At 40.3% G+C, this 24,924-nt stretch overlaps 1 protein-coding gene across 2 annotated transcripts in view; it reads right to left on the reverse strand.

Moving 5' to 3' along the window:
* LOC120532737 (DDRGK domain-containing protein 1) overlaps positions 1-24,924 on the reverse strand; it is a 73,716-nt gene that overhangs the window by 34,772 nt on the left and 14,020 nt on the right. The window contains exons 2-3 of one of the 2 annotated variants that reach the window (XM_039759065.1): positions 9,445-9,594; positions 57-175 (exon numbers count right to left, since the gene is read on the reverse strand). In XM_039759065.1, coding sequence (XP_039614999.1) covers positions 57-175; positions 9,445-9,594 — 269 coding nt within the window. The remainder of the gene's footprint in view (positions 1-56; positions 176-9,444; positions 9,595-24,924) is intronic. The other variant, XM_039759066.1, reaches the window with a different exon arrangement.

Raw genomic sequence — 24,924 nt, forward strand, 5'->3', positions numbered from 1 at the left:
AAGACTTACAAAATCTCTTTTACAAGTTATCCACTTCATGTCGTTTTCCATTTTACCTCTCTCTGTGCCCGCCTAGCCTGTTTCTCTTCCAACTTCCGCTGCTTCTTTGCTCCTATTTTAGGATGGCCTGAAAACTCTGCGCCCACTTCTCCTTCATCATGAGACTCATCACCTTCTGTAAAACATAAAGCCAAAAGACAAATGCTGCTACTAGTAGGACCACAATATAATCACTAATAGCAATTATTTACATACAAATGGTCATCTTGTCTTGAATGACCAATATTTTATATTTATGGGACATGAATTCTAGGAATTACACTAAATACAAATACTATACCTAATGTTACACAGTACTACTAACATGTATTTGAGTTGACAAATTGAGTTGTAAAAATAAATAAAAACAAAAAAACATGGACCTAACATTATTTGATTGTCACTTGCAGCACATAAATGAAGCAGGGATTAAAACACACCTGGCTTAGTTCTAACATACTGACAGTTAAAGATGTTTTTAGACAGATTACCAGTATGAAGCATAGAGTTTATAGGTTAAATATAGTTAAATGTACAGAGTACAGTTTTATAATACACAATAGTCTTTATATATAATATGCTACCATGGCTGTTCATTTGTCTGTCCAGGATTTTAAATCACCTGTAGCTCGCAAACTGTTTGACCTATTGACCTGAAATTTGGTACACATATACTACATGATGTCTTCTATCCGCCTTCGGGGTGATGATTTACCTCCAAGGTTATTACTCTTTTAATTTTTATTTTATTGCAGAATCAACTCTCGGCAGCGGCCAGCAGAGTGGCCTTGCAGATCATGTGTATGGGCGGCGTTCTCATTCCTACCACCTTCGCCGTCACTTCCCCTATCTTAAATCATTCTTGAGGCAGATTGAAGACTTAAGTGTCAGTTTAAGTGAAAAATTAAAGAAAATGTGCTAAGTATTTGCAACACAAACACTGACTTAATCAGTGGTAACACAAAAATATACAGACGAAAGAAGAGAAGTAGCGTGCCACTAGGGTGGAGTAAAGAAGAGCTGCCCAGGAAGCAGCAAATGCATCAACTTCTGAGCAAATGAATGCTAAACGTACAGAGTATGAAAACTATGAACGCTCAAGTCAAGTATATCGTGCAGTGCACCATTACTGGTCATAATAAATTATATATATATATATATATATATATATATATACATACATATACACACACACACATACATACATATACACACACACACATACATATATATATATACACATATACATACATACATACATACATACATACATACATATATCCTCTTTAATAAAACCCCTGTGTGCGTCTAGGTGTCCGTGTGTGTCTTCTGGTGAAGTGCGCATGTGTGGGCCGCGCCACACATCGCACCGTGCCCCGCCCATACTGGACACACAGGGCACACAGTGAATGGCCTAGCCGCTGCCGCGCATGATAAGCAAATAAAGCACACAAATTGGAAGCTGGACACACAGTAGATGGCCTTGCCACGGATGCGCATGATAAGAAAAAAAGGACACCATTGCTGGGGAGAGTGCTGATTGGGTAGTCGTGGCCACGCACATAAAATCCGTTGCTGCGGAGACGCCACACATACAATAATCAGCTGCATGCCCCCACAGATTAAAATACATGCTGGATAACTGCACAGTACTTGCTGGGGAGACGCCACAGGCACGATTATAAGTAGCACGCCACACATTACATTAGTTGCTGGGGACACTCTGCTGATTGCCCACTGTTGTGACAGAAAATTAAAGTCATATTACGGACAACAAAGCCAGTATTACTGTCAGAGAAAATTACAGGCATTTTACGGAAATACAAACCAGTATTACTGCAAGAGAAAATTAATGACACACAATACAGTGAGGCATATTACAGCCACATACAAGCCAGTATTACTGTAGGAGAAAATATTACAGATGTATCTACTAACCACATGCCACCCAAAAAAAAGGACACGTCAAGTAGGACAAAAGACACAGACAATCAAATCCTATATAAGCAACATCTCCTGGAAGAACGGTCAGCTCAACAAGTAAACATCAACAAAAGAAAGGCTGAAAGACAAAGAAAAATAAGAGCAAATAGATCGATTGAAGAAAAAGAAAATGTCGCCAGAAAAATGCTAAAAGAGAAAGACCCAGAAAAGCAAACCTTAGACAAAGTTGGCATTTACTTGCCAGAACCAGTATTCAGCCACTGTCAGTTATATGTTGCATTATCAAGAGTAAGAAGTTTTCCAGATGTTGTTGTCAAGGTTGTAGAGATTCCTGAACAAGGCAAACTGTTGCCAAACTCAGACAGAATATTTACAAGAAAAGTTGTCTATAATGAAATTGTATAGAAACATTTCATGAGGTAAAAAAATAGAAAATTTTACCTAAATATCTTCTTCAGATATTGTGTCTTACAGATTGTTACAAAGTTTTACACTAAGGCAATAATAATTATACTTTCTGTATTGTCATATACGTTTCTATTTTATTTTTATTATTATTTTACTTTAGGCAAAAATATTTTTGACAAAAAAAAATTAAGACAAGAAACAGAATGAGGTCAAGGTCCCTTGCCATTTAATATGCAGTACTGTTCTAGCGACGTTATTGTAATGGGCTTAACGTCTAGTATATATATATATATATATATATATATATATATATATATATATATATATATATATATATATATATATATATATATATATATATATATATATATACCACGCAAACTACGCAGCGGAGAAGTAGTGTGTTAAAGAAGCAATGAAAAGAAAAGGAAACATTTTGAAAATAACGTAACCTGATTGTCAATGTAATTGTTTTGTCACTGTTGTGAGTGATGAGTGTTGTTGTCATATATATATATATATATATATTTACACACACACACACACACATAAACATAAACACATATATATATATATATATATATATATATATATATATATATATACACACATATCTATACATATACACATATATACATATATATATATATATATATATATACATATATACACACACACACATATATAAACATATATATACATATACATACATATCTACATATATACACACACAGCTATTTCGTATCAGTGCAATACGCTGTTTGTTAAAACGGTTGACTCCGCTCTTACGTGCAATAACAAATCAAATCATTCAGTTGTCTTTGCTCATATGTCATTTTAGAGCTGGACGCCTGGCATCTTTTTGGCCACAGGTTCGTTTCTGTTTGCTGTGAGGTTCTGTGTTGTGGAGATTCTCAGGATGGATTGCAGGTGCTCATCAGTGAGGCGACTCCTGTGTGCTGTTTTGTTAGTCTTTATCACTGAGAAGAGCTTCTCACACAGATATGTGCTACCAAACATGCACAAGGTTCGAGCCGCATGTAGACGGACTTTTTTTGTTCATCAAAGTCACCAAAGCGCCGTGCAAACTCAGTGCGCAGTGCGCTCAGTTTATCAGCAAAGTGCGTATTTGGGAACACCGTAGTGACGACTTGGTTTAACAGTACTTGGCAACAGGGAAAGTGGGGCAAGGTGAACTGGTGCATTTGTGTCTCCCATAAAAGCAGCTTCACTTGAAATCACTTTGTGATTGTGCACGGGTTAAAACGTCCGCTGAAGTGTCAGATTCTTATTTAATTATGCTGTTTTCTGTATCTTCTGAATTGCATTCAGGTTACCCTGATGCAAGGCAGCTGAAGCGCTGCATTATGGGATTTGTAGTTTATTGTGTTACCAGCGCTTCATATATCCGGGCCATTAATAACAATAATACAGTTGAATATAAAATGATCTCGCGGGCCGGATATAATTACACGCCGGGCGGATGTGGCCCGCCCCTTGAGTTTGACAAATATGGACTAAATAGAACTTGAAAAGATATGTTTTTCAAATGTGATCGCGCAATTCAGATACAGTTGACGCGCACTACAGCCTGCATGCCTCAATGAGTCATCCTCCCCTCGCTCTTACTTTTTTACCGTTCATCTAATAAATACACTGAGTATGGCTTTACCAAAACAATCATTGATGGCGAATAAAGTATCCATTATTCGAGTATGTAGAGCGGGATATATATATATACATATATATATATACCCGCGTATCAGCGAGAAGTAGTGTGTTAAAAAGCTAGAAAAAGAAAAGGGAACATTTTAAAAATAACGTAACATGACTGTCAATATACAGTATTTGTTTTGTGAGTGTTACTGAGTGTTGCTGTCATCAAGGATTTGATTATCATTATTTCTTTCAATCAGGTTCGTATTTGTAGGATGTGTTGTGTTCAAGTTACATTCCGTGTTTGTCAATCGTTGTAAAGATGACAGGTTTCATTCATCAATTCGTTTCTTACTGCATCAATAAACAGCTCGTCTTCTTCTTTATCTGAGACCTGACACACTGCATGCACGGGTTTTTTACACTGTCTTCCTTTAGCGGGACATTGACTTTTTCCACCGTGTGCTTTGTTTCCGCAGTAGCTGGATTTATGAATATGCTTATCAGGCGCTTCATATTTTTGCTGCCTTTTCAATTGTGTAATTCGGTTTTGTTCAGCTCTTTGGAACTGTTGCCTTTTATCTGTGCACTGCGTCAGTTCACGTGAGCCGCTCGGTGTACATGCATCGAAGGTTCCCAGCTGTGCTGGTGCCATCTCGTGCTATGTCCGTGGCTGTATTTAATGTTACCTTAGTCCTGGCACTTAAAACTTTCTCTCGCAGTTTCGCTGAGTTTGTGTCAAACACCACCCTGACCATCTCATCTTCCTCTCCATAAGCACAGTCCTTCACCCGTGAATATTTACCCGTGGCAGTTTGCTATTGGATTGCCGCTGACGGACGGCCTTATATGGGCAGGCACTAAATTACAAGCGCCAGCGGCAGCCTGTCTATGAACTTAATTTAAAGTGTAGGTTTACATCGTGCTTTGTTTCCGAAGTAGCAGAACTCATGAATATGGTTGTATATGTCACTCGCTTGCTTCTTATTGTTTCGCTGCCTTCTCAATTATATAATGCATGTTTTCTTAAGCGCTTTTTTGAGCTCTTCCTGGTTTTCTATGTACTGCGTGATTACGTGGGAGGCGTGATGATGTCACACTCAATGAAATGCAAATCAATTTCTATCTTTTATTTAAAGTTATTTTTTCGATTTTCCTTTTGATGTGCAATCTGCCACTGTTGAAATAAACCTACCATTGAAATGATACTGTTCTGAGACTTTTCATTTCTTTGTCATTGGACAAACTTACAAAATCAGTGAGGGGTCAAATATATATAGTGTATATATAAGGTGCAGATCTAATTATGCAATTTTCATTATGCTATAACTTAAGTTTTTTACATAGAAAATCACCTAAAAAAATCCCGGACCATCGAGAAGTGTGCGAACTGACAACATGAAGAATATTCTTTGCGCTGAACTGGAATTGTCCCCGCATAAATCAAAAGTCATCCAGACGATCTGGATCTGCATAATTAGAGCTGGACCTTCCTGTATATGTATGTATGTATATATACAGTATATAGCCAATCATCAGTGTTTAAATGCCTACAGTGTATACACGAAAACAATCTTTTACTTTACTCTTTTATATATACAGAGCAAAAAATCCATTCTCTAAGAAGTTAGTAATAAATAATTGCTCACCAATGACTGATCTCGCAAAAATACTAAGGTACTATAAAGTAGCTGACGTTTTTGAAAATTTAGTGACAAAGTGGTAGGAAATAAAATACATTTGAAATTACAAAGAAACACATTCCACATGAGCTATACTGGTAGCCCAATTTCTTTGCTACAAGCTTTCATAAATTATAAGCATTATAAATATGGAACCCCATGTAGCCATTCAGCCAAAGTAATAAATCCGTTTGAAGCAGTACTTAAATCTTACCCAAGACTATCCAAAATGCTATGCCAAAATGCCTCCTTTATGAAGCATCAGGAGAAATAAACTTGGGACACCATCTTTCCTCTTTCATATAAAGAAATTAAGAGAGCACTTTGTCAATCAAGCTTGTATGTGACTGTAATACCTAACGCAGGGCCTGAATTCAACTTAGGGGATTTTTACTTCAGTTTATAAAGAATGAGTATCAGATTTACCTTACTACATACATATATTAAATTTATTCACTGACATTTTCTTTTAAGTTAATGAAAAATAAATACTGCCTAAAATAAGTATTAAGAAAATTTAAGTGCCAGTGCTATATTAAATAGTCAACAGACAGATTCTTCAACAGAAGCTTTTTAAAACTCTATTCAGGACACATACAGCACTTGCTGTCTTAGAAAGGCAAAACAGTATAAAGAACTGTACATCTGCTCCCAAAAGAACTGGATAAGCCAGTTAACTGGATAAATAGTTGTGACAATTTCCAATGCATTCAGAGGGGGATGATAAATGTGAACCTTCCATTCTTGTACTGGAGCTATGTGTGGATCTTTAGTAAAAAAAAAAAAATATATATAATCTCACTAACATTTATAACTCCTAACTGTGTCACACAGCATATCAACTCTTCTTCCTCTCACAGCATACATGAATCATGTACTTTTATTACTGAACTAATTTCAGGAAATTCACTGGCTAACTTGCCATGTTATGATGATGCGAAAAAGAAAAGACACCCTCCTTCATGTTACTATGATATTTAATATGCGCTATAAAGTTAAATTGATTTGGATCCCTTTCATTTTAGAAATTCTGTGACAAGAGGTATTCTTTGTTAAATGCAGTTGAATTTTGCCTAGGCCAACATGGGCAGAACAGTCAAATTCAGTGGAAGATTTGACACACATCTTTCTTCATATAAATGGTACCAGACTGATTGTAATATAAAAATTATGCTCTATATGGTTAAATTACTTTGGCTTACTTTCATTTTACAGATTTTTGACAAGACAGACTACTGTTTTAAACTACAGTTAGGTTTTGCCGGACAAATGTCAGTACAATAGTCCTTTTTTTCCTAACAAAGTTTGTACACTCCTATATCTAGAGCACAACTTAGACTCTGATGTTTAATGGGCACTCAATGGTTGAATCATGTTGGGTCACTTAAAGAGAGACTCCTATGTTAAAATACATGTTAATGTAGCCCAACACAATGCGAGTACTAGCTAACCTGGCATGCTCCGATATGGGAAGCACAGGACTTCAATATTTAGTGCTGTAAAGGATTAAATGGGAAAAATAGAGAGAAACTCAATGTGCTACGTGCTGTTTTTAAAATTAACATTATGACTGTCCTTAACGCTGAAAAGTAAAGATGTCTTTACTTTTTCGCATCAACATAAACAAGATAACATGGCAAGTTAGCTGATGAATTTCCCAAATATACCTATGTTTGAGCTAAGCAATTAACACCTGTAATTTAATTTAAGAGTCCATCTAGTCAAAAATATGGTAAGAAAAATGGCCACAATACAATTTAGCTCTTTGCTGTGCCTTTATTTAGAAGCCCATTTTGTACACTGCAACGACTGAACAAGTGCGTCAGAATTGCCTGTGGATTTGACAAATTTGGCAAGGCAAAAAATGTATTATTTTAAAAAGGGCACATTCTTTTGTCACAAAACAGTGATTAGATTTAACTCTTTAGAGTGCATATTAGATACCATAGTTCATCTGTCTAGATACAAGTGAGTGTGCAAAGTTTACAAGAGAATTAAATATGTGTACCCCCTTTGGACTAGACAAACTTCACATGAAATGAAAATGTAATTTCCTTTTACTACACAGTAGTGCAGAGTTTAGCACTACTGCTTCGCAAATCCAACAGCCTAGGATTGAATGTATAGCCTACTTATATTAACATGTCAATGGTGCAACATTAAAGCATCTGGTGCACAGTCTTATAGTAAGTGGTGGGCTCAATAAAGTAAACACTGGACCTAAGATAGCAGGTTGCAAGCACGACATAGTCAGGTGCTCCGTATACACTTGATATACATTGTTTAAAATAATGAGGTATCATTTAAACATATACAGTACACATTCAAGATACTTGCTAAAAGAACAATTGTATACATGAACACATAAAGATCGCTATAATGCAACATGAAATATATTCAGTTGTTTAATTTCAAAAACACATAGACTACAAGTCACATTTTTAGGACACCCCAGTATTCCAATTTTTCTTCGAATTTAATCAGTTGAAATGCAATGAATGATCTAAAATGATGAAAAGGTAAGCAGTAAAATGCCGGAGGTTTACCTATTAAGTTTTGGTTAACAAAAACTGAGGAAAAAAAGGAAATTTCAGAATATTACAAATGGGCCTTTAATAGGGAACAACTACTAGGTTATAACCTACACATGTACTGCAGCAAATAAAGTAAATTAAGCCTTGCAAGTTGAAGCAAACAAATGAAAAAACTAATACAAAGAAAAGCTCATGTCTTGACTGCGGGAGCCGTCTCACTTCAATGGACACAATTTATCACTTGTAGACCATGGCATATCCCCTTATATCCAGCAAAGTTAGCCAGACAAATTGCAGAAAAATGACTGATATTTGATAAATGATTTACATAATTACAATTACAGGTACTAAAGGGTAGAAGTGCAACTTTTCCACCTTTTCACAGGCAGCACTTCAGTCCCCTCACAACAACCAGCTGAATCTTAATGACATTTTAGCAGTGGCTACAGACAATGTATCATACTGTCTGAAAGCATACCACGAAGTTTTAAAACGGGTTATGCCTAACAGTGTACATTCAACCTGCTTGTGTCATGTCATCAGTTTGGTGGGAGAGACCTGGCAGCACCATAAATGCTTTAGTGAGGTTGCATCACTAGTGATGTGGGTAAATTCTGCCTTCTTCAAGAAGCTTGCCAGGCACACCCGAGGCAGGAAATACCAGGTGGAATATCTGGTTCGAATCAGTAGGGTACATCGCTGAACATATTCGCCTCTACAAAAAAAGTTCTTTCTGGTCTAGAACACATCAGCTCAGGCTGTAACAAATACCCTAGACCCTAAAAGTATTGTTTGCTTTGTTGTAGCTGTTGCTACTTACAGAAAAAAAACAAAACATAAAAACCCAAAAATTAAAATCAACGAAAAATAAAACCTTGAAAACCAAAAATCAAAAAATAAAATAAAACTGATTCCATCGGGCCCTACGTAGTGGCACTTACCACAGCACAACCTTTTGAATGGTCAAAACTGTTTATAGATCTCAAAAACAGGAATTAGAATGAGACATAATTTTTCAAAATTTGACACATCTGTTTTCATTTATTTTGTCGTGTAAAATAGCACAATCAGATACTTGGAACCGTTCAACAAATTTTAAATGTTAAATAATTTATAGCAGGAAAGGAAATAAAATTAAGAATTAGTCAAAAATAACATTTATGTGGAGTACTGTCTCTTACCATTTCCCTCTTGCTGCTCTCTCTGAGCCCTCCTCTGTGCAATCACATTGCCCAAGTTCCTACGGCGACGTGGCACTCCTGCACCTCTTGGTGCTGCTTCCCGAGGATGTGCTCGAGCTACTACCTCTTGCTCATGTTGCCCATCATCTGCTAATGGAAGAAAGTAAACCAACATTAATCTATATAATAAAAGCCCAGCGCGGTGTCCGTGTCCGTGTCCCATTTGGCTGTATAGCCGACCCGTAGAAAAGCCCCAGTCCGTCCCCTCTCAGAATTCCTGCTTACCCCCCTCCGTTCTTTCCCCTTTGCTTTTATTTTTCCTGTTCCGAAAATCTTTTCAAAACAAAAGTAAAGAAATAGACAGAGCGTCACATTAACGTCTTCTCCCCTCTGCCTATTAAATAATCAATAAAAAGAAATTAAAAAAATCACGAAAGAAACAGAAACCACAACCTACCCTTACAGCGTCCACCACGCTTCTGGCGTTACAGCCAAACACGTGGTGTATGCAGGTTATGAGGTGTGATGCTAATTAACGCCCGTACTACAACAGATTATATTGTTCATATACTATTAACTATATACAGGGATCAACTCTTTTGGGGAAGTTCATAACAAAAAAAAAAAATTAAATTATAAATAACATGTGCACTTGAGTATTTCGAGCCCCGCGTCTGAGTCGGATGGTTCCCCTGGTCACCAATTCGTGTGTTTCACTATGCCCACTATGCCTTTCCATCTTCAGCTACCCATGTGCACTTGTATGGAGGAGACCTTACGGAACAATGCCGAAACAAAACGCAACTAAACCTGCTGCCCCGAGAAAGGACACATTACAGCGTGATCACGAAGCAAAGAGGCAAAGGCGTGACAGTCGCTCACAAGAAATGGAGACTCAGCATTCACACAGATTAGCTCAACGATGCGTCTCGGCCGCACAACGAAAGGCAACTGAAACCCCTACAGAGAGAGAAGAAAGATTACGCCGTGATCGCGAAAGAAAGAGGCAAAAGCGTGCCAATGAGACACCCGACGAGAGGTCCTTACGATTGAGTCCTTCAACTGTGGTCATCCAATGCGCAGCGTAGCGCGCGGCAAGTTGCTAGTAAATCAATAAATCTGTTTAAAACAGAATTGTATCCACAGATAATGTACACTTTTTAAGGGTTCTTAAAAATGTAATGAAGAATGTGATATATCCACTGGAAATTTACCTTGGGTTTTGCTCAATAGCTTTTATTAATGTAGATGGTCTCTGATGTATTTAAACAGGTGCATTGTCCATTTTTTGTGCTGAAAAAGGGCGAGAATCCTGGATATTTCAGCTCCATAATGTGTAATAATTTTGTTGACATGCACTGTGCATAATAAACAGTTTTGCAGCGGTTCATGTGCAACACTGATATATTTACCTATTATTATTTCGAATGACCTGCCAAGTTTTTCAACCTAATGTAGGCCTCTTCTATCCTTGCATATTTCTGAGGTATCTATTCATTGCATTGGATTAGAAGCTATAGTAAATACTATTTAAAAACTGAATTAAAATCATTGCTGAATAAGTATTCTTGTACCAGACGTTTTCTCATTTTGGCATTTGACCATGGAAACATAACCTGTAACTCTCAAAAATGTACAGGTTATATTTTTACCTCACAATTAAACACCAACATTTCATATAAATATCTAAAGCAACTGAAACTATATATACTATACTTACATTGTGGAATATACCTTCTAGATCAGGTACATGTTTATGCCAGGGCTGTGGAGTCGGTAGATAAATGCTCCAACTCCGACTCCTCAGTTTCTAAATCTTCCGACTCCGACTCCCCGACTCCGACGTATGTATATACTATGCTAATGTATTTTCTACATCCATTGAAGGAAAGGAAGGCAACATACATGTCATTTCACCACAGAACTACTGGTTAGGAAGCCAAGACTCTACTATAATGCCAGATTAAAGACAAACACAAACACAGTTGAATGCAAATGCAAGAAGCTGTTCTACCAAGTTCTTCTAAGCTCTTATAGCAGAGAGAGGCAGAAGCTGCTGCTTTTTCCTTAGTGTTCTTATCTTGTGAAGACAGGGCAGTGGAAGGCTGAAGGAGGAGGCAGGGGGGAGGGGCACTTCAAGGGAAATCATGAATCATGTTTGAATCCCATAGTCAGGTTTAAAGTTTAAGTTTATTCCCTTCACTTATACAAGTGTCTCTAGTCCTGCAAAAAACATTTACCTAATTATCAGTGAGAGTTAAGGCCCCCAAATACGCAGCGATCCGTGGCCGATGTTGCCACCGACCGATGTGCGTGTACAATCGCAGCAATTGATTGGCGGCCGCAGATTGCGGGTGTCCACATGGACGGGCAGATCCAGCTTGCTGAAAATCTCGACCACCGCCCCCATCCAAAGTAATGTGATGCCTCTGTCTGCTGCAGTGGCTGTCTCCTCTGTCAGCCAGCCGGAAGTTTAGTGCATTGTGTCACTCACCGGCCAGCTGATCAGCAGAACAAGCCTCTGCTGGAGACAGGTAGGGAGATCTGTGTTCTTGGCTCCTTTGGCCCCCTTCACTAGCGCATAGCGAAGGGGAGCCGACGGAGCTGAGAACACACCAGATGATTTTTCAGGCGTTTGACACGTGATGACTCGTTGAATGGCCGAAAAATCGGCAGTGCATCTGTAAATGTATGGGGGGCTTTAGGCTAGGTTCACAGTTCCCTGTAATAGTGGAACACGACACAATGGAAAGCGGTGCCGCACCTTACCTGTGCATTACGTCCCATATAGTGACGCATACAGTCAATGAAAAGCATGCTTCATGGTTACTTGACATGTTCATTTTGTGGTAACATTATGCACTGCATGCATTGGGCTTTATTCTTACAGCAGATAAGTAGTTCATTATGACTGTTTGTGAATTGGGACATTTCAACTTACTTTTTTAATTCCCATTTAAATTTAGAAGGAGTCGGAGTCGGTTAACTTTTTGCCGACTCCGACTCCAGGTACCCAAAATTGTCTCCGACTCCGACTCCACAGCCCTGGTTTATGCAATGCTTCTTGGTACATTTTATTTTTATGCAGGGGCACAAATAAATAAATAAATGTAACTGCCTATCCACAACCATGCCACATAAAGTTACAATGATAGGTGCAGTATAACCATAACTGAATGTATGCTGCTCTCAGTATCAGTCTAATCTATACTAAAAACCCTGGTTAAAAACGTATGCTAATAGACAAATAGTGATGTTTGAAATGGAACAGGTACTTTTATGGGATTATGGGATATCACATTACTTAGTTTTAAACAATTCAACTTTAGCTATAATCTTAAATTCTCAAGGTCAGACATCTTGCACTTTCCTACTTCTGCTACATCCACAGACTTTCTGCAATCCTCGAAAACATCTCCCTCTTACCATTAGAAAAACTCACTGCAGAATCACCTCTCTTTTGATATCACTTTTCTACAACTAATTCGATACCAAAGTAAGAAAAAAATTAATGGTACAAGCTTTTTAACAACATCGGTTGTACCGACAAATACTGCACTAATGCATGATTTTCAAGTAGACAAATGACTTCAGAAGATACAGTAATACAGAAGAAAAATGAGAGTTAAAAACTACATATAAAAATGGCTCACAGTGGTGATGCTACAGCACTGTATCAACACATGACAAAAAGAAAACAACAGATGACATATCTGAAAATGCTTTGCAAAAAAAGTAAAACACATAGGCTCACATTATTGCCATTTTTACCCAAGTATGGAATTTGTTCAGAAACAGTTTTGTGTTTGCTTTAAGATCAAAATTATCTTGCCAATCAAATAAGGTGTAATAATTTAACTTGTATTGTCATGCATTTGTAAGAGAAGGTGAAAAAATAATGAGATTAACCAATTTCAATAGTGTCCTGCATCGTGCCTATAAATGAACAGAGGCTTCACATTCATTCTTCGATTGCTATGAGCACTACTACAGATGTCCATCAGTTCAAGTATCTGTCCATTTCTAATTAACGCATGCAGTTTAAAGTCGCGAATTGAGGAAGGTGACCTCACATGCATCCACAGTTACACATTAAGGACAGTGCGGTTTGGAAGGGCTGCCAATGCTAACAGCAGCTGTGGAAAGAAAACTCTGAGGCAAAACAAAGAGGCTATTTGGCTTGCCTACAAAGACAATGACATGAGCTGCTCCGTTTGTTCCACTTGAAATGGATGAACCATGTTGTAATTACAGTGTTGTAATTTGTACATGCTGTGACTGAAACATATGCAAATACCCTTAAAATATGCAATGTGGATTTTACAAATTAATTTAGTTGTTAATAATTTTAAACTGTGGAGTAGAGGAGTTATTTATCAAATATTATAAAAAAAAAAAAAAAAAAAAACACAATGTTGACTGACTCACTCACTCATCAAAAAAAGAACACTATTTCCTGTTTAGCTAAATAGCTGAATTTTGGCAGGATGGTACATATAGGTACAATACAAAAGGTACAGTGCATCACTTTTTCCACATTTTGTTATGTTACAGCCTTATTCCAAAATGGATTAAATTCATTTTTTTCCTCAGAATTCTACACACAACAGCCCATAATGACAACGTGAAAAAAGTTTTGAGATTTTTGCAAATTTATTAAAAATAAAAAAACTGAGAAAGCACATGTACATTAAGTATTCAGAGCCTTTGCCATGAAGCTCAAAATTGAGGTCAGGTGCATCCTGTTTCCCCCGATCATCCTTGAGATGTTTCTGTAGCTTAATTGGAGTTCACCTGTGGTAAATTTAGTTGACTGGACATGATTTGGAAAGACACATACTTGTCTATATAAGGTCCCACAGTTGACAGTTCATGTCAGAGCACAAACAAAGCATGAAGTCAAAGGAATTGTCTGTAGACCTCCGAGACAAGATTGTCTCGAGGCACAAATCTGGGGAAGGTTACAGAAAAATTTCTACTGCTATGAAGGTCCCAATGAGCACAGTGGCCTCCATCATCCGTAAGTGGAAGAATTTCGAAACCACCAGGACTCTTCCTAGAGCTGGCCAGCCATCTAAACTGAGCAATCAGGGGAGAAGGACCTTAGTCAGGGAGGTGACCAAGAACCCAACGGTCACTCTGTCAGAGCTCCAGAGGTCCTCTGTGGAGAGAGGAGAACCTTCCAGAAGGACAGCCATCTCTGCAGCAAATCCACCAATCAGGCCTGTATGGTACAGTGGCCAGACGGAAGCCACTCCTTAGTAAAAGGCACATGGCAGCCCACCTGCAGTTTACCAAAAGGCACAAAATTCTCTGGTCTGATGAGACAAAGATTGAAGTCTTTGGTGTGAATGCCAGGCGTCACGTTTGGAGGAAACCAGGCACCGCTTATCACCAGGCCAATACCATCCCTACAGTGAAGCATGGCGGTGGCAGCATCATGCTGTGGGGATGTTTTTCAGTGGCAGGAACTGGGAGACTAGTCAGGATAAAGGGAAAGATGACTGCAGCAATGTACAGAGACATACTGGATGAAAACCTGCTCCAGAGCGCTCTTGACCTCAGACTGGGGTGACGATTCATCTTTCAGCAGGACAACGACCCTAAGCACACAGCCAAGATATCAAAGGAGTGGCTTCAGGACAACTCTGTGAATGTCCCTGAGTGGCCCAGCCAGAGCTCAGACTTGAATCTGATTAAACATCTCTGGAGAGATCTTAAAATGGCTGTGCACCAACACTTCCCATCCAACCTGATGGAGCTTGAGAGGTGCTGCAATGGGTGAAATGGGTGAAACTGGCCAAGGATAAGTGTGCCAAGCTTGTGGCATCATATTCAAAAAGACTTAAGGCTGTAATTGCTGCCAAAGGTGCATCGACAAAGTATTGAGCAAAGGCTGTGAATACTTATGTAAATGTGATTTCTCAGTTTTTTTATTTTTAATAAATTTGCAAAAACCTCAAGCAAACTTTTTTCACGTTGTCATTATGGGGTGTTGAGTGTAGAATTCTGAGGAAAAAATGAGTTCCTGATGCACTGTACATAACAATATATATCTGCTAAGAAAGGACATTTTGGTATATCAACATTTAAGGGTAAACAATGAAGAAAAACACAGGTTACCCCAAAATTTCAAAAATGCTTTGACTAAATTGACTGAAATTAGGCAACGTTATAGAAAGAAAAGAAAAAAAAAAAAATCAGCTGACCCATGTTCTTTTATTTGTAAATATTTGTCAAACATAATGCAAAAAAATATTGTTTTTTGCTCAGTACAGCCAAGTATGGCTGCCAGTTGAACACTTCAAGCACAACAGCACAACTTATCAAAACTGTAGATGGACAAGGGAGTAAATGGAGGTGGTTTGTCAAGGGTAAAGAGACAGGATCATATGGGGCATGACCTCTGAAATGGAAGAAAGGTTCACCGAAGCAGAAGTAAGATGTGGCTACAACACTTGAGGTGGAGATTATACATCTTGAGACCAACTGTCAGGGAGGGAAACAGAAATTCAGGAGGAGTAAGATTCCTCATGCCCAAGACAATATGCCATGACTGACAGAGATGGCACAGATAAAAAGTTAGAGGGGGTGGAAACTGTACACCGTGTCAGACAACCCATTAGGCGACACAGGTGATTCCTATAAACACACGTAACACTAAAGGCTATGCAGCTCCCATCTTCAATTTATTACACCCTAAACTGCACACGTAGAAACAACCCGTGGAACATGTAATCTCCCTCATGAGGGTGCAATATTTGCACCTTCGCCTAGGGTATCAAAAATGCTAGCAACTACACAAGAATGTACATGTAGTTCACAATATTATTTATTTTCTATAAGATGCCATTTGCTAATACATTCTTCACAGTACATACACCAAATATGGAAATGCTTATATGGTGTAGTGAAACAAATACACTACAGTAAAACACATACACTATATGCTGATATACATATATTAAATAACGAGATTTACTCTCTCCCCCTCCTTGAGCCTTCACCTTATCGTGGTGGAGGGGTTTGCAAGTCCCAATGATCCTAGGAGCTATGTTGTCCGGGGCTTTATGCCCCTGGTAGGGCCACCCAAGGCAAACTGGTCCTAGGTGAGGGATGAGACAAAGAACGGTTCAACGCCTCCAATGAAGAATAAAAACTGTGAATGACATTTTCCCTTGCCCGGACGCGGGTCACCGGGGCCCCCCTCTGGAGCCAGGCCTGGGGGTGGGCCTCGATGGCGAGCGCCTGGTGGCCGGGCCTGCACCCATGGGGCTCGACCGGGCACAGCCCGAAGAGGTAACGTGGGTCCTCCTTCCCAGGGGCTCACCACCTATGGGAGGGGCCAAGGAGGTCAGGTGCAGTGTGAGTTGGGTGGTGGCCGGAAGCGGGGACCTTGGCGGTCTGATCCTCTGCTACAGAAACTGGTTGCAATGCTGTATAATCCCGCCAGATGGAGCATTGACTGCTTCAGTTAACTGCAGTGTGGGAGTGAAGTGTAGTTTTAGAGTGGAAATAATAGATCATTGTTTGGAACACACGCATTTCATGTCTGTTCCGTTTCTACAGTAATCTGGGTAAACACATTGTTAAAACAGAAACGTTTTTTATATTCTACTAGTAGATGACAAAATGTAGGCATAAACTATATAATGTCTGAAGCCTGAAGTATCAAAGAAATAATTTCACAAAGATACAAATCTAACACAATTGCGCTTTTATTCAAAAATATAACTGCAGAAACAAAAAGCCGCCTTAACATGCGACATTGACACCCGTTTATTATGACTACCTCCATAGTGCAATAGGATCAGCTCCCGACTGGGAATCAAAAGGTCGCGTGTTCGATCCTGCACCACTCCGTTTTGAGAAGTAAACTGCTCTTAGTCTTACTATTTTAGAATAAAAACATACATTTGATTTCAGTCTGCAACAGCCGGTGTAATTTATGATACTTGTAAAGATTCCCCGCTGGGGAGAAAATGTATTTATTTTTAACCTTCGCCGTTCTGCCTGCCTGAACTCCCTGTCTATCTATATAGTAATAACAGTAATTTTATTATTATATAGGAGCTTCCCTGTCTGCCTATCATATAGTGCCTTTTCTTCCTACCTATCTATATATCTATCCCCTTAATCAAATTAAGTCAAATAGCCGCGGCCATATGAATGGCATGCGAATGGCGTACGGCTGCATAAACACGCCCATTCATGCCCTATTTATTCATTTACCTAGTTCGACCACTAGATGGCGCTTTGTTCTCAAGAACACGTTAACACATGCCAGCAATTTAGCTGCGCTGAGTTGCAATCACATGATTTTAACATATTTTATTATTATAATTATAACATTATATTATATTATTATATAGCAGCTTCCCTGTCTGCCTATCATATAGTGCCTTTCCTTCCTACCTATCTATATATCTATCCCCTTAGCTGTTTTTTATATATCTATTATACAGTGCCTTCCCTGTTTATTTATATATCTAGTGCCTTCTCTGCCTGTCTGTCTGATTGCATATAGCGCTGAACTTAATGCTCTGTACTATTCTGTCCTCTGCATATCCTGGAGTACAAAAAAAACAGCACCATACAGCAACATGTGCAAACTGGCAAGAGCGGGGAAAAAACATGCAGTCACTGATTACAAACCGCAAGATGAATGAAAGAAAATATATGTAAAAATATCATCTCACTAATGCAATATTATTTGAAAACGAACAGCGTCAGATCAGGTTTGAATATGCACCCGATCTGACGCTGTTCGTTTTCAAATAATATTGCATGTACTTAACTATTTTAGAATAAAAACATACATTTGATTTCAGTCAGTCTGTAAGAGCCAGTGTAAATGCATGATAATTGTAAAGGTTAGCTTTTTTTTTTTTTTTAATTCAGTTCCATTCTCTCAGTCACGTTCACAATGCTATTTTCACATAAAGACGCGCTATAACTCAAATGTGATTTATTTGGAGACGCGCTATACTCGAATCACGATTTATTTGGAGACGCGCTATACTCGAATGTTATTTAAACAGGGAAGAAAGTACAATGTCAGGTGCTCATTCAGTGTAATAGGAACCATAGCACAGAGAGATGTGTACACTGCAACAAGTACACATGTCGTGAATTTAGGAAGGGTGTGTGGGAATTGTTAATATTTGAATGTGATGATTTTATATAGCACGGATCGCAAATCAGCAGTTCTTAGCATTGCACCACGCAAGCTGTCGTATCAACCGCCTACTGTAACTTGCTTTATTTTTTCTTCACTTATAGTCTAGAATAAAAGTGCACTTGTTTTTTATTCTTGTACACCAACATATGTTCCTGTGTTTGAGCGACATGGGCATGCTCAAATAAATAGACGTGTAATGCCAAGAAAAGTGCACGCAGACACTTCAGTTCGCAAGCATTGGTACGAGAATGCAGTCACAAGTACGCTGCAGAGCTACATCGCATCTTTATGTGAAAACAGCATTCTCAGATGGGGGGTAGGGAAGGATCCTGAACACGACTGAGAGAATGAAAAGTGAATAAAAAAAAAACTATCCTTTATAAGTATCATAAATTACACTGGCTGTTACAAACTGAAATCAAATGCATGTTTTTATTCTAAAATAGTAAAGAATAAGAGCAGTTTACTTCTCAAAACTGAATCGTGTGGGATCGAACTCATAACCTTTTGAATACTAGTCAGCGGCTGATACTTACTACAGCTACAACGGCAGCGTAATGGTATGTGTCAATGTGGCATGCTAAGGCGGCTTTATTCTGCCCGATCTGACGCTGTTCGTTTTCAAATAATATTGCATTAGTGCGATGATGTTTTTACATATATTGTCTCTTTCATTCATCTTGCGGTTTGTAATCAGTGACCGCGTGTTTTTTCCCCCGATCTTGCCAGTTCGCACATGTTGCTGTATAGTGCTGTTTCTTTTGTACTCCAGGATATGCAGAGGACAGAATAGTACAGAGCAGTAAGTTCAGCGCTATATGCAATCAGACAGACAGACAGACAGAGAAGGCACTAGATATATAAATAAACAGGGAAGGCACTGTATTATAGATATATAAAAAACAGCTAAGGGGATAGATATATAGATAGGTAGGAAGAAAAGGCACTATATGATAGGCAGACAGGGAAGCTCCTATATAATAATATAATGTTATAATTATAATAATAAAATATGTTAAAATCATGTGATTGCAACTCAGCGCAGCTAAATTGCTGGCGTGTGTTAACGTGTTCTTGAGAACAAAGCGCCATCTAGTGGTGGAACCAGGTAAATGAATAAATAGGGCATGAATGGGCGTGTTTATGCAGCCGTACGCCATTCGCACGCCATTCACATGGCCGCGGCTATTTGACGTGGCTCCATCTGTATAGTCGGACTCACCTCGACGCACAGCTTGGACTCTGGAATCAATCTCCTTGAGAGGGGCTGGACTCTCTACCACTCTGGGGTTGCCCCCGGTGAGAGGCGCCGAGCAGGCGTGGGCATACTTATTGCCCCCCGACTTGGAGCATGTGCGTTGGGGTTTACCCCGGTGGACGAGAGGGTGGCAGGGAAGGGTCCTGACTCTTGTTTGTGCGTTTGCGCCGAACAGCAGTTTGGAGTATCCACCCTTTTTGGAGTCTCTGGAGGGAGTGCTAGAGGGCATACCTTCAGGGGATTCCCTAGCTTTGCTGGGAGGGAGACTTCAATGCCCACGTGGGCAATGACAGTGAGACCTGGAAGGACGTGATTGGGAGGAATGGCCCCCCCGATCTGAACCCGAGCGGTGTTTTGTTATTGGACTTCTGTGCTCGCCACGGATTGTCAATAACGAACACCATGTTCAAGCATAAGGGTGTTCATATGTGCACTTGGCACCAGGACACCCTAGGCCTCAGTTCGATGATCGACTTTGTGGTTGTGTCGTCAGACTTGCGGCCATATGTCTTGGACACTTCGGGTGAAGAGAGGGGCGGAGCTGTCAACTGATCACCACCTGGTGGTGAGTTGGCTTCGATGGTGGGGAAGATGCCGGTCAGACCTGGTAGGCCCAAACGTGTTGTGAGGGTCTGCTGGGAATGGCTGGCAGAGTCCCCTGTCAGAAGTAGCTTCAACTCCCACCTTGGCAGAACCGACCACGCCCCGAGGGAGGTGGGGACATTGAGTCGAATGGGCCATGTTCCGTGCCTCTATTGTTGAGGCGGCTGACCGGAGCTGTGGCCGTAAGGTGGTCGGTGCCTGTCGCAGCGGCAATCCCCAAACCCGTTGGTGGACACCGGCGGTGAGAGATGCCGTCAAGCTGAAGGAGGATTCCCATAGGACCTTTTTGTCCTGTGGGTCTCTGGAGGCAGCTGATAGGTACCGGCAGGCCAATCAGAATGCGGCTTCAGTTGTTGCTGAGGCAAAAACTCGGGCATGGGAGGAGTTTGGAGAGGCCATGGAGAGCAATTTGGACGGCTTCGAGCAGATTCTGGTCCACCGTCCGGCGTCTCAGGAAGGGGAAGCAGTGCAGTGTCAACACCGTATATGGTGGGGATGGTGCGCTGCTGACCTCGACTGAGGACGTTGTGGGTCGGTGGGGGGAGTACTTCGAAGACCTCCTCAATCCCACTAACATGCCTTCCAATGAGGAAGCAGAGCCTGGGGACTCTGAGGTGGGCTCTCCCATCTCTGGGACTGAAGTCACCCGAGGTGGTCAAAAACTTCTTGGTGGCAGGGCCCGGGGTGGATGAGATCGCCGGGTTCCTTAACACTAGAATTACCAGAGCCTACTGAAAAAACTCGTAATTCCGTCCCACCTTAAACTGCTTCTTAAATCCCTTCACACCTCTCCCAGCGTCCTTTGTTCTCTAAATGTGCTGATAAAGAGAAGCTGGAGCAGCCGGCTATTCCATCCCCCACCAATTTAGAGCGTGCGAACTTCTCTCAGCTCATGCCTTGATTGAGTATCTGGGAGTGAAGTGGAGTTTTAGAGTGGAAATAATAGATCGTTGTTTGGAACACACGCATTTCATGTCTGTTCCGTTTCTACAGTAATCTGTGTCAACACATTGTTAAAACAGAAACTTTTTATATTCTAGTAGTAGATGACAAAATGTAGGCATAAACTATATAATGTATGAAGCCTGAAGTCCAAATAGCAAAGAAACATTTTCACAAGAATAACACAATTGCACTTTTATTCAAACATATAACTGCAGAAAGAAAAAGCCGCCTTAACATGCGACATTGACACCAGTTTACTATAACTGACTCCGTGGTTCAATAGATACAGCCCCCGCTTGGGAATCAAGGGTCACGGGTTCGATCCTGCGCCCTCCCTTTTGAGAAGTAAACTGTTCTTAGTCTTACTGTTTTAGAATAAAACATACATTTGATTTCAGTCTGTAACAGCCGGTGCAATTTATGATCTTTGTAAAGGTTAGCTTTTTTTTTTATTCACTTTTCACTCTCTCAGTCGCGTTCAGAATCAATCCATACAACCCCATCTGACACGGCTGTTTTCACTAAAGACGCGCTATAGCTCTGCAGTGTACCACGATGCATACTAACGCCCCGGTTCTGACACACAAACGCTGGCTAAGCTGCCTTCTTCGTATCTCACCGTCACTTGCTTTTCTTTTTATTCAGTTTTATTGAGTGTTCCTGCCAGTCCCCGCATGTTGCTGTATGCTTTTTCTTTTGTACCCAGGACATGCAGAAGAAAGAATGGTAAAGACCAGTAACTTCGGCGCTATATGCAATCATCAGACACTCCCCATCTGCCCGTGTCGTTCAAACACAGGAACATATATTGGTGTAAAAGTATAACAAAAGTGCACTTTTATTCAAGTGCACTTTTTCCATCGCCTTTTCCTGTAAGAAGCAGTGTACACACTTCTCTCTATGCTGTGGTTTCTATTACACACCTGAAAGAAAGACAATATATGTGAAAATATAATCGCACTAATGCAATATTATTTGAAAACGAACAGCGTCAGATCGGTGTGAATTTATGCAGGAACTGGAAATTCTCTGATGCGGGACCTTCCCCCAGGGAAGAAAGTACAGTGTCAGGTGCTCATTCAGTGTAATAGAAACCATAGCACAGAGAGGTGTGTACACGGCAACAAGTACACGTGTCGTAAATGTAGGAAGGACGGTCCTTGGGTGTGTGGGAACTGTTAATATTTGAATGTGATGATTTTATATAGCACGGAATGAAAATCTGCACTTCTTAGCATTGCACCATGCAAGATGTCGTATCAATCGCCTACTGTATCTTGCTTTCTTTTTTCTTCGGTTATACAGGTAGTTTTGAATAAAAGTGCACTTGTTTTGTTTGCGAAATGAAGTGTCTGCGTGCACTTTTCGTGGGATTACACGTGTATTTTTGAGCATGCCCGTTTGAGCAGTATAAAAGTATTGAAAAGTATAACAAAACAACGGGCAGATGGAGAGTGTCTGATGATTGCATATAGCGCCGAACTTACTGCTCTTTACTATTCTCTCCTCTGGAGTACAAAAGAAACAGAATACAGACGCGCTATAGCTCTGTGCTGTACCACGATGCATACTAACGCCCCCCATGGTTCTGACACACAGACGCTGGCGAAGCTGTCTTCTTCGTATCTCACCGTCACTTGATTTTCTTTTTATTCAGTTTTATTGAGTGTTCCTGCCAGTCCCCGCATGTTGCTGTATGCTGGATATGTTCATATGTATTGTCTCTTTCTTTCAGGTGTGTAATAGAAACCACAGCATAGAGAGAAGTGTGTACACTGCTTCTTACAGGAAAAGGCGATGGAAAAAGTGCACTTGAATAAAAGTGCACTTTTGTTATACTTTTACACCAATATATGTTCCTGTGTTTGAACGACACGGGCAGATGGGGAGTGTCTGATGATTGCATATAGCGCCCGAAGTTACTGGTCTTTACCATTCTTTCTTCTGCATGTCCTGGGTGCAAAAGAAAAGCATACAGCAACATGCGGGACTGGCAGGAACACTCAATAAAACTGAATAAAAAGAAAAGCAAGTGACGGTGAGATACGAAGAAGGCAGCTTCGCCAGCGTTTGTGTGTCAGAACCTGGGGGTGGGCGTTAGTATGCATCGTGGTACACTGCAGAGCTATAGCGCCTCTTTAGTGAAAACAGCCGTGTCAGATGGGGTTGTATGGATTGCTTCTGAACGCAACTGAGAGAGTGAAAAGTGAATAAAAAAAAAAAGCTAACCTTTACAAAGATCATAAATTGCACCGGCTGTTACAGACTGAAATCAAATGTATGTTTTATTCTAAAACAGTAAGACTAAGAACAGTTTACTTCTCAAAAGGGAGGGGCAGGATCGAACCCGTGACCCTTGATTCCCAAGCGGGGCTGATCTATTGAACCACGAGTCAGTTATAGTAAACTGGTGTCAATGTCGCATGTTAAGGCGGCTTTTTCTTTCTGCAGTTATATGTTTGAATAAAAGTGCAATTGTGTTATTCTTGTGAAAATGTTTCTTTGCTATTTGGACTTCAGGCTTCATACATTATATAGTTTATGCCTACATTTTGTCATCTACTACTAGAATATAAAAAAGTTTCTGTTTTAACAATGTGTTGACACAGATTACTGTAGAAACGGAACAGACATGAAATGCGTGTGTTCCAAACAACGATCTATTATTTCACTCTAAAACTCCACTTCACTCCCAGATACTCAATCAAGGCATGAGCTGAGAGAAGTTCGTGCACGTTCTAAATTGGTGGGGGGATGGAATAGCCGGCTTCTCTTTATCAGCACATTTAGAAGACAAAGGGCGCTGGCGGAGAGGTGTGAAGGGATTTAAGAAGCAGTTTAAGGTGGGACGGAATTACGAGTTTTTTCGTAGGCTCTGGTAATTCTAGTGTTAAGGCTCTGGATGTTGTAGGACTGTCTTGGTTGACACGTCTCTGCAACATCGCATGGACATCGGGGACAGTGCCTCTGGATTGGCAGACCGGGGTGGTGATCCCCCTCTTTAAAAAGGGGACCGGAGGGTGTGTTCCAACTATAGAGGGATCACACTCCTCAGCCTCCCTGGAAAAGTCTATTCGGGGGTTCTGGAGAGGAGGGTCCGTCAGATAGTCGAACCTCGGATTCAGGAGGAACAGTGTGGTTTTTGTCCTGGTCGCGGAACAGTGGACCAGCTCTACACCCTTAGCAGGATCCTGGAGGGTGCATGGGGAGTTTGCCCAACCAGTCTACATGTGCTTTGTGGACTTGGAAAAGGCGTTCGACCGTGTCCCTCGGGGAATCTTGTGGGGTGCTCGGGAGTATGGTGCGGACCCTGATAAGAGCTGTTCGGTCCCTGTACAACCGGTGTCAGAGCTTGGCCCGCATTGCGGCAGTAAGTCGAGCCCGTTCCAATGAGTTGGACTCCGCCAGGGCTGCTCTTTGTCACCGATTCTGTTTATAACTTTTATGGACAGAATTTCTAGGCGCAGCCAGGGTGTTGAAGGGTCCGGTTTGG

This window comes from Polypterus senegalus, chromosome 7 (genome assembly GCF_016835505.1).
Source record: "Polypterus senegalus isolate Bchr_013 chromosome 7, ASM1683550v1, whole genome shotgun sequence".
Lineage (NCBI taxonomy): Eukaryota > Metazoa > Chordata > Cladistia > Polypteriformes > Polypteridae > Polypterus > Polypterus senegalus.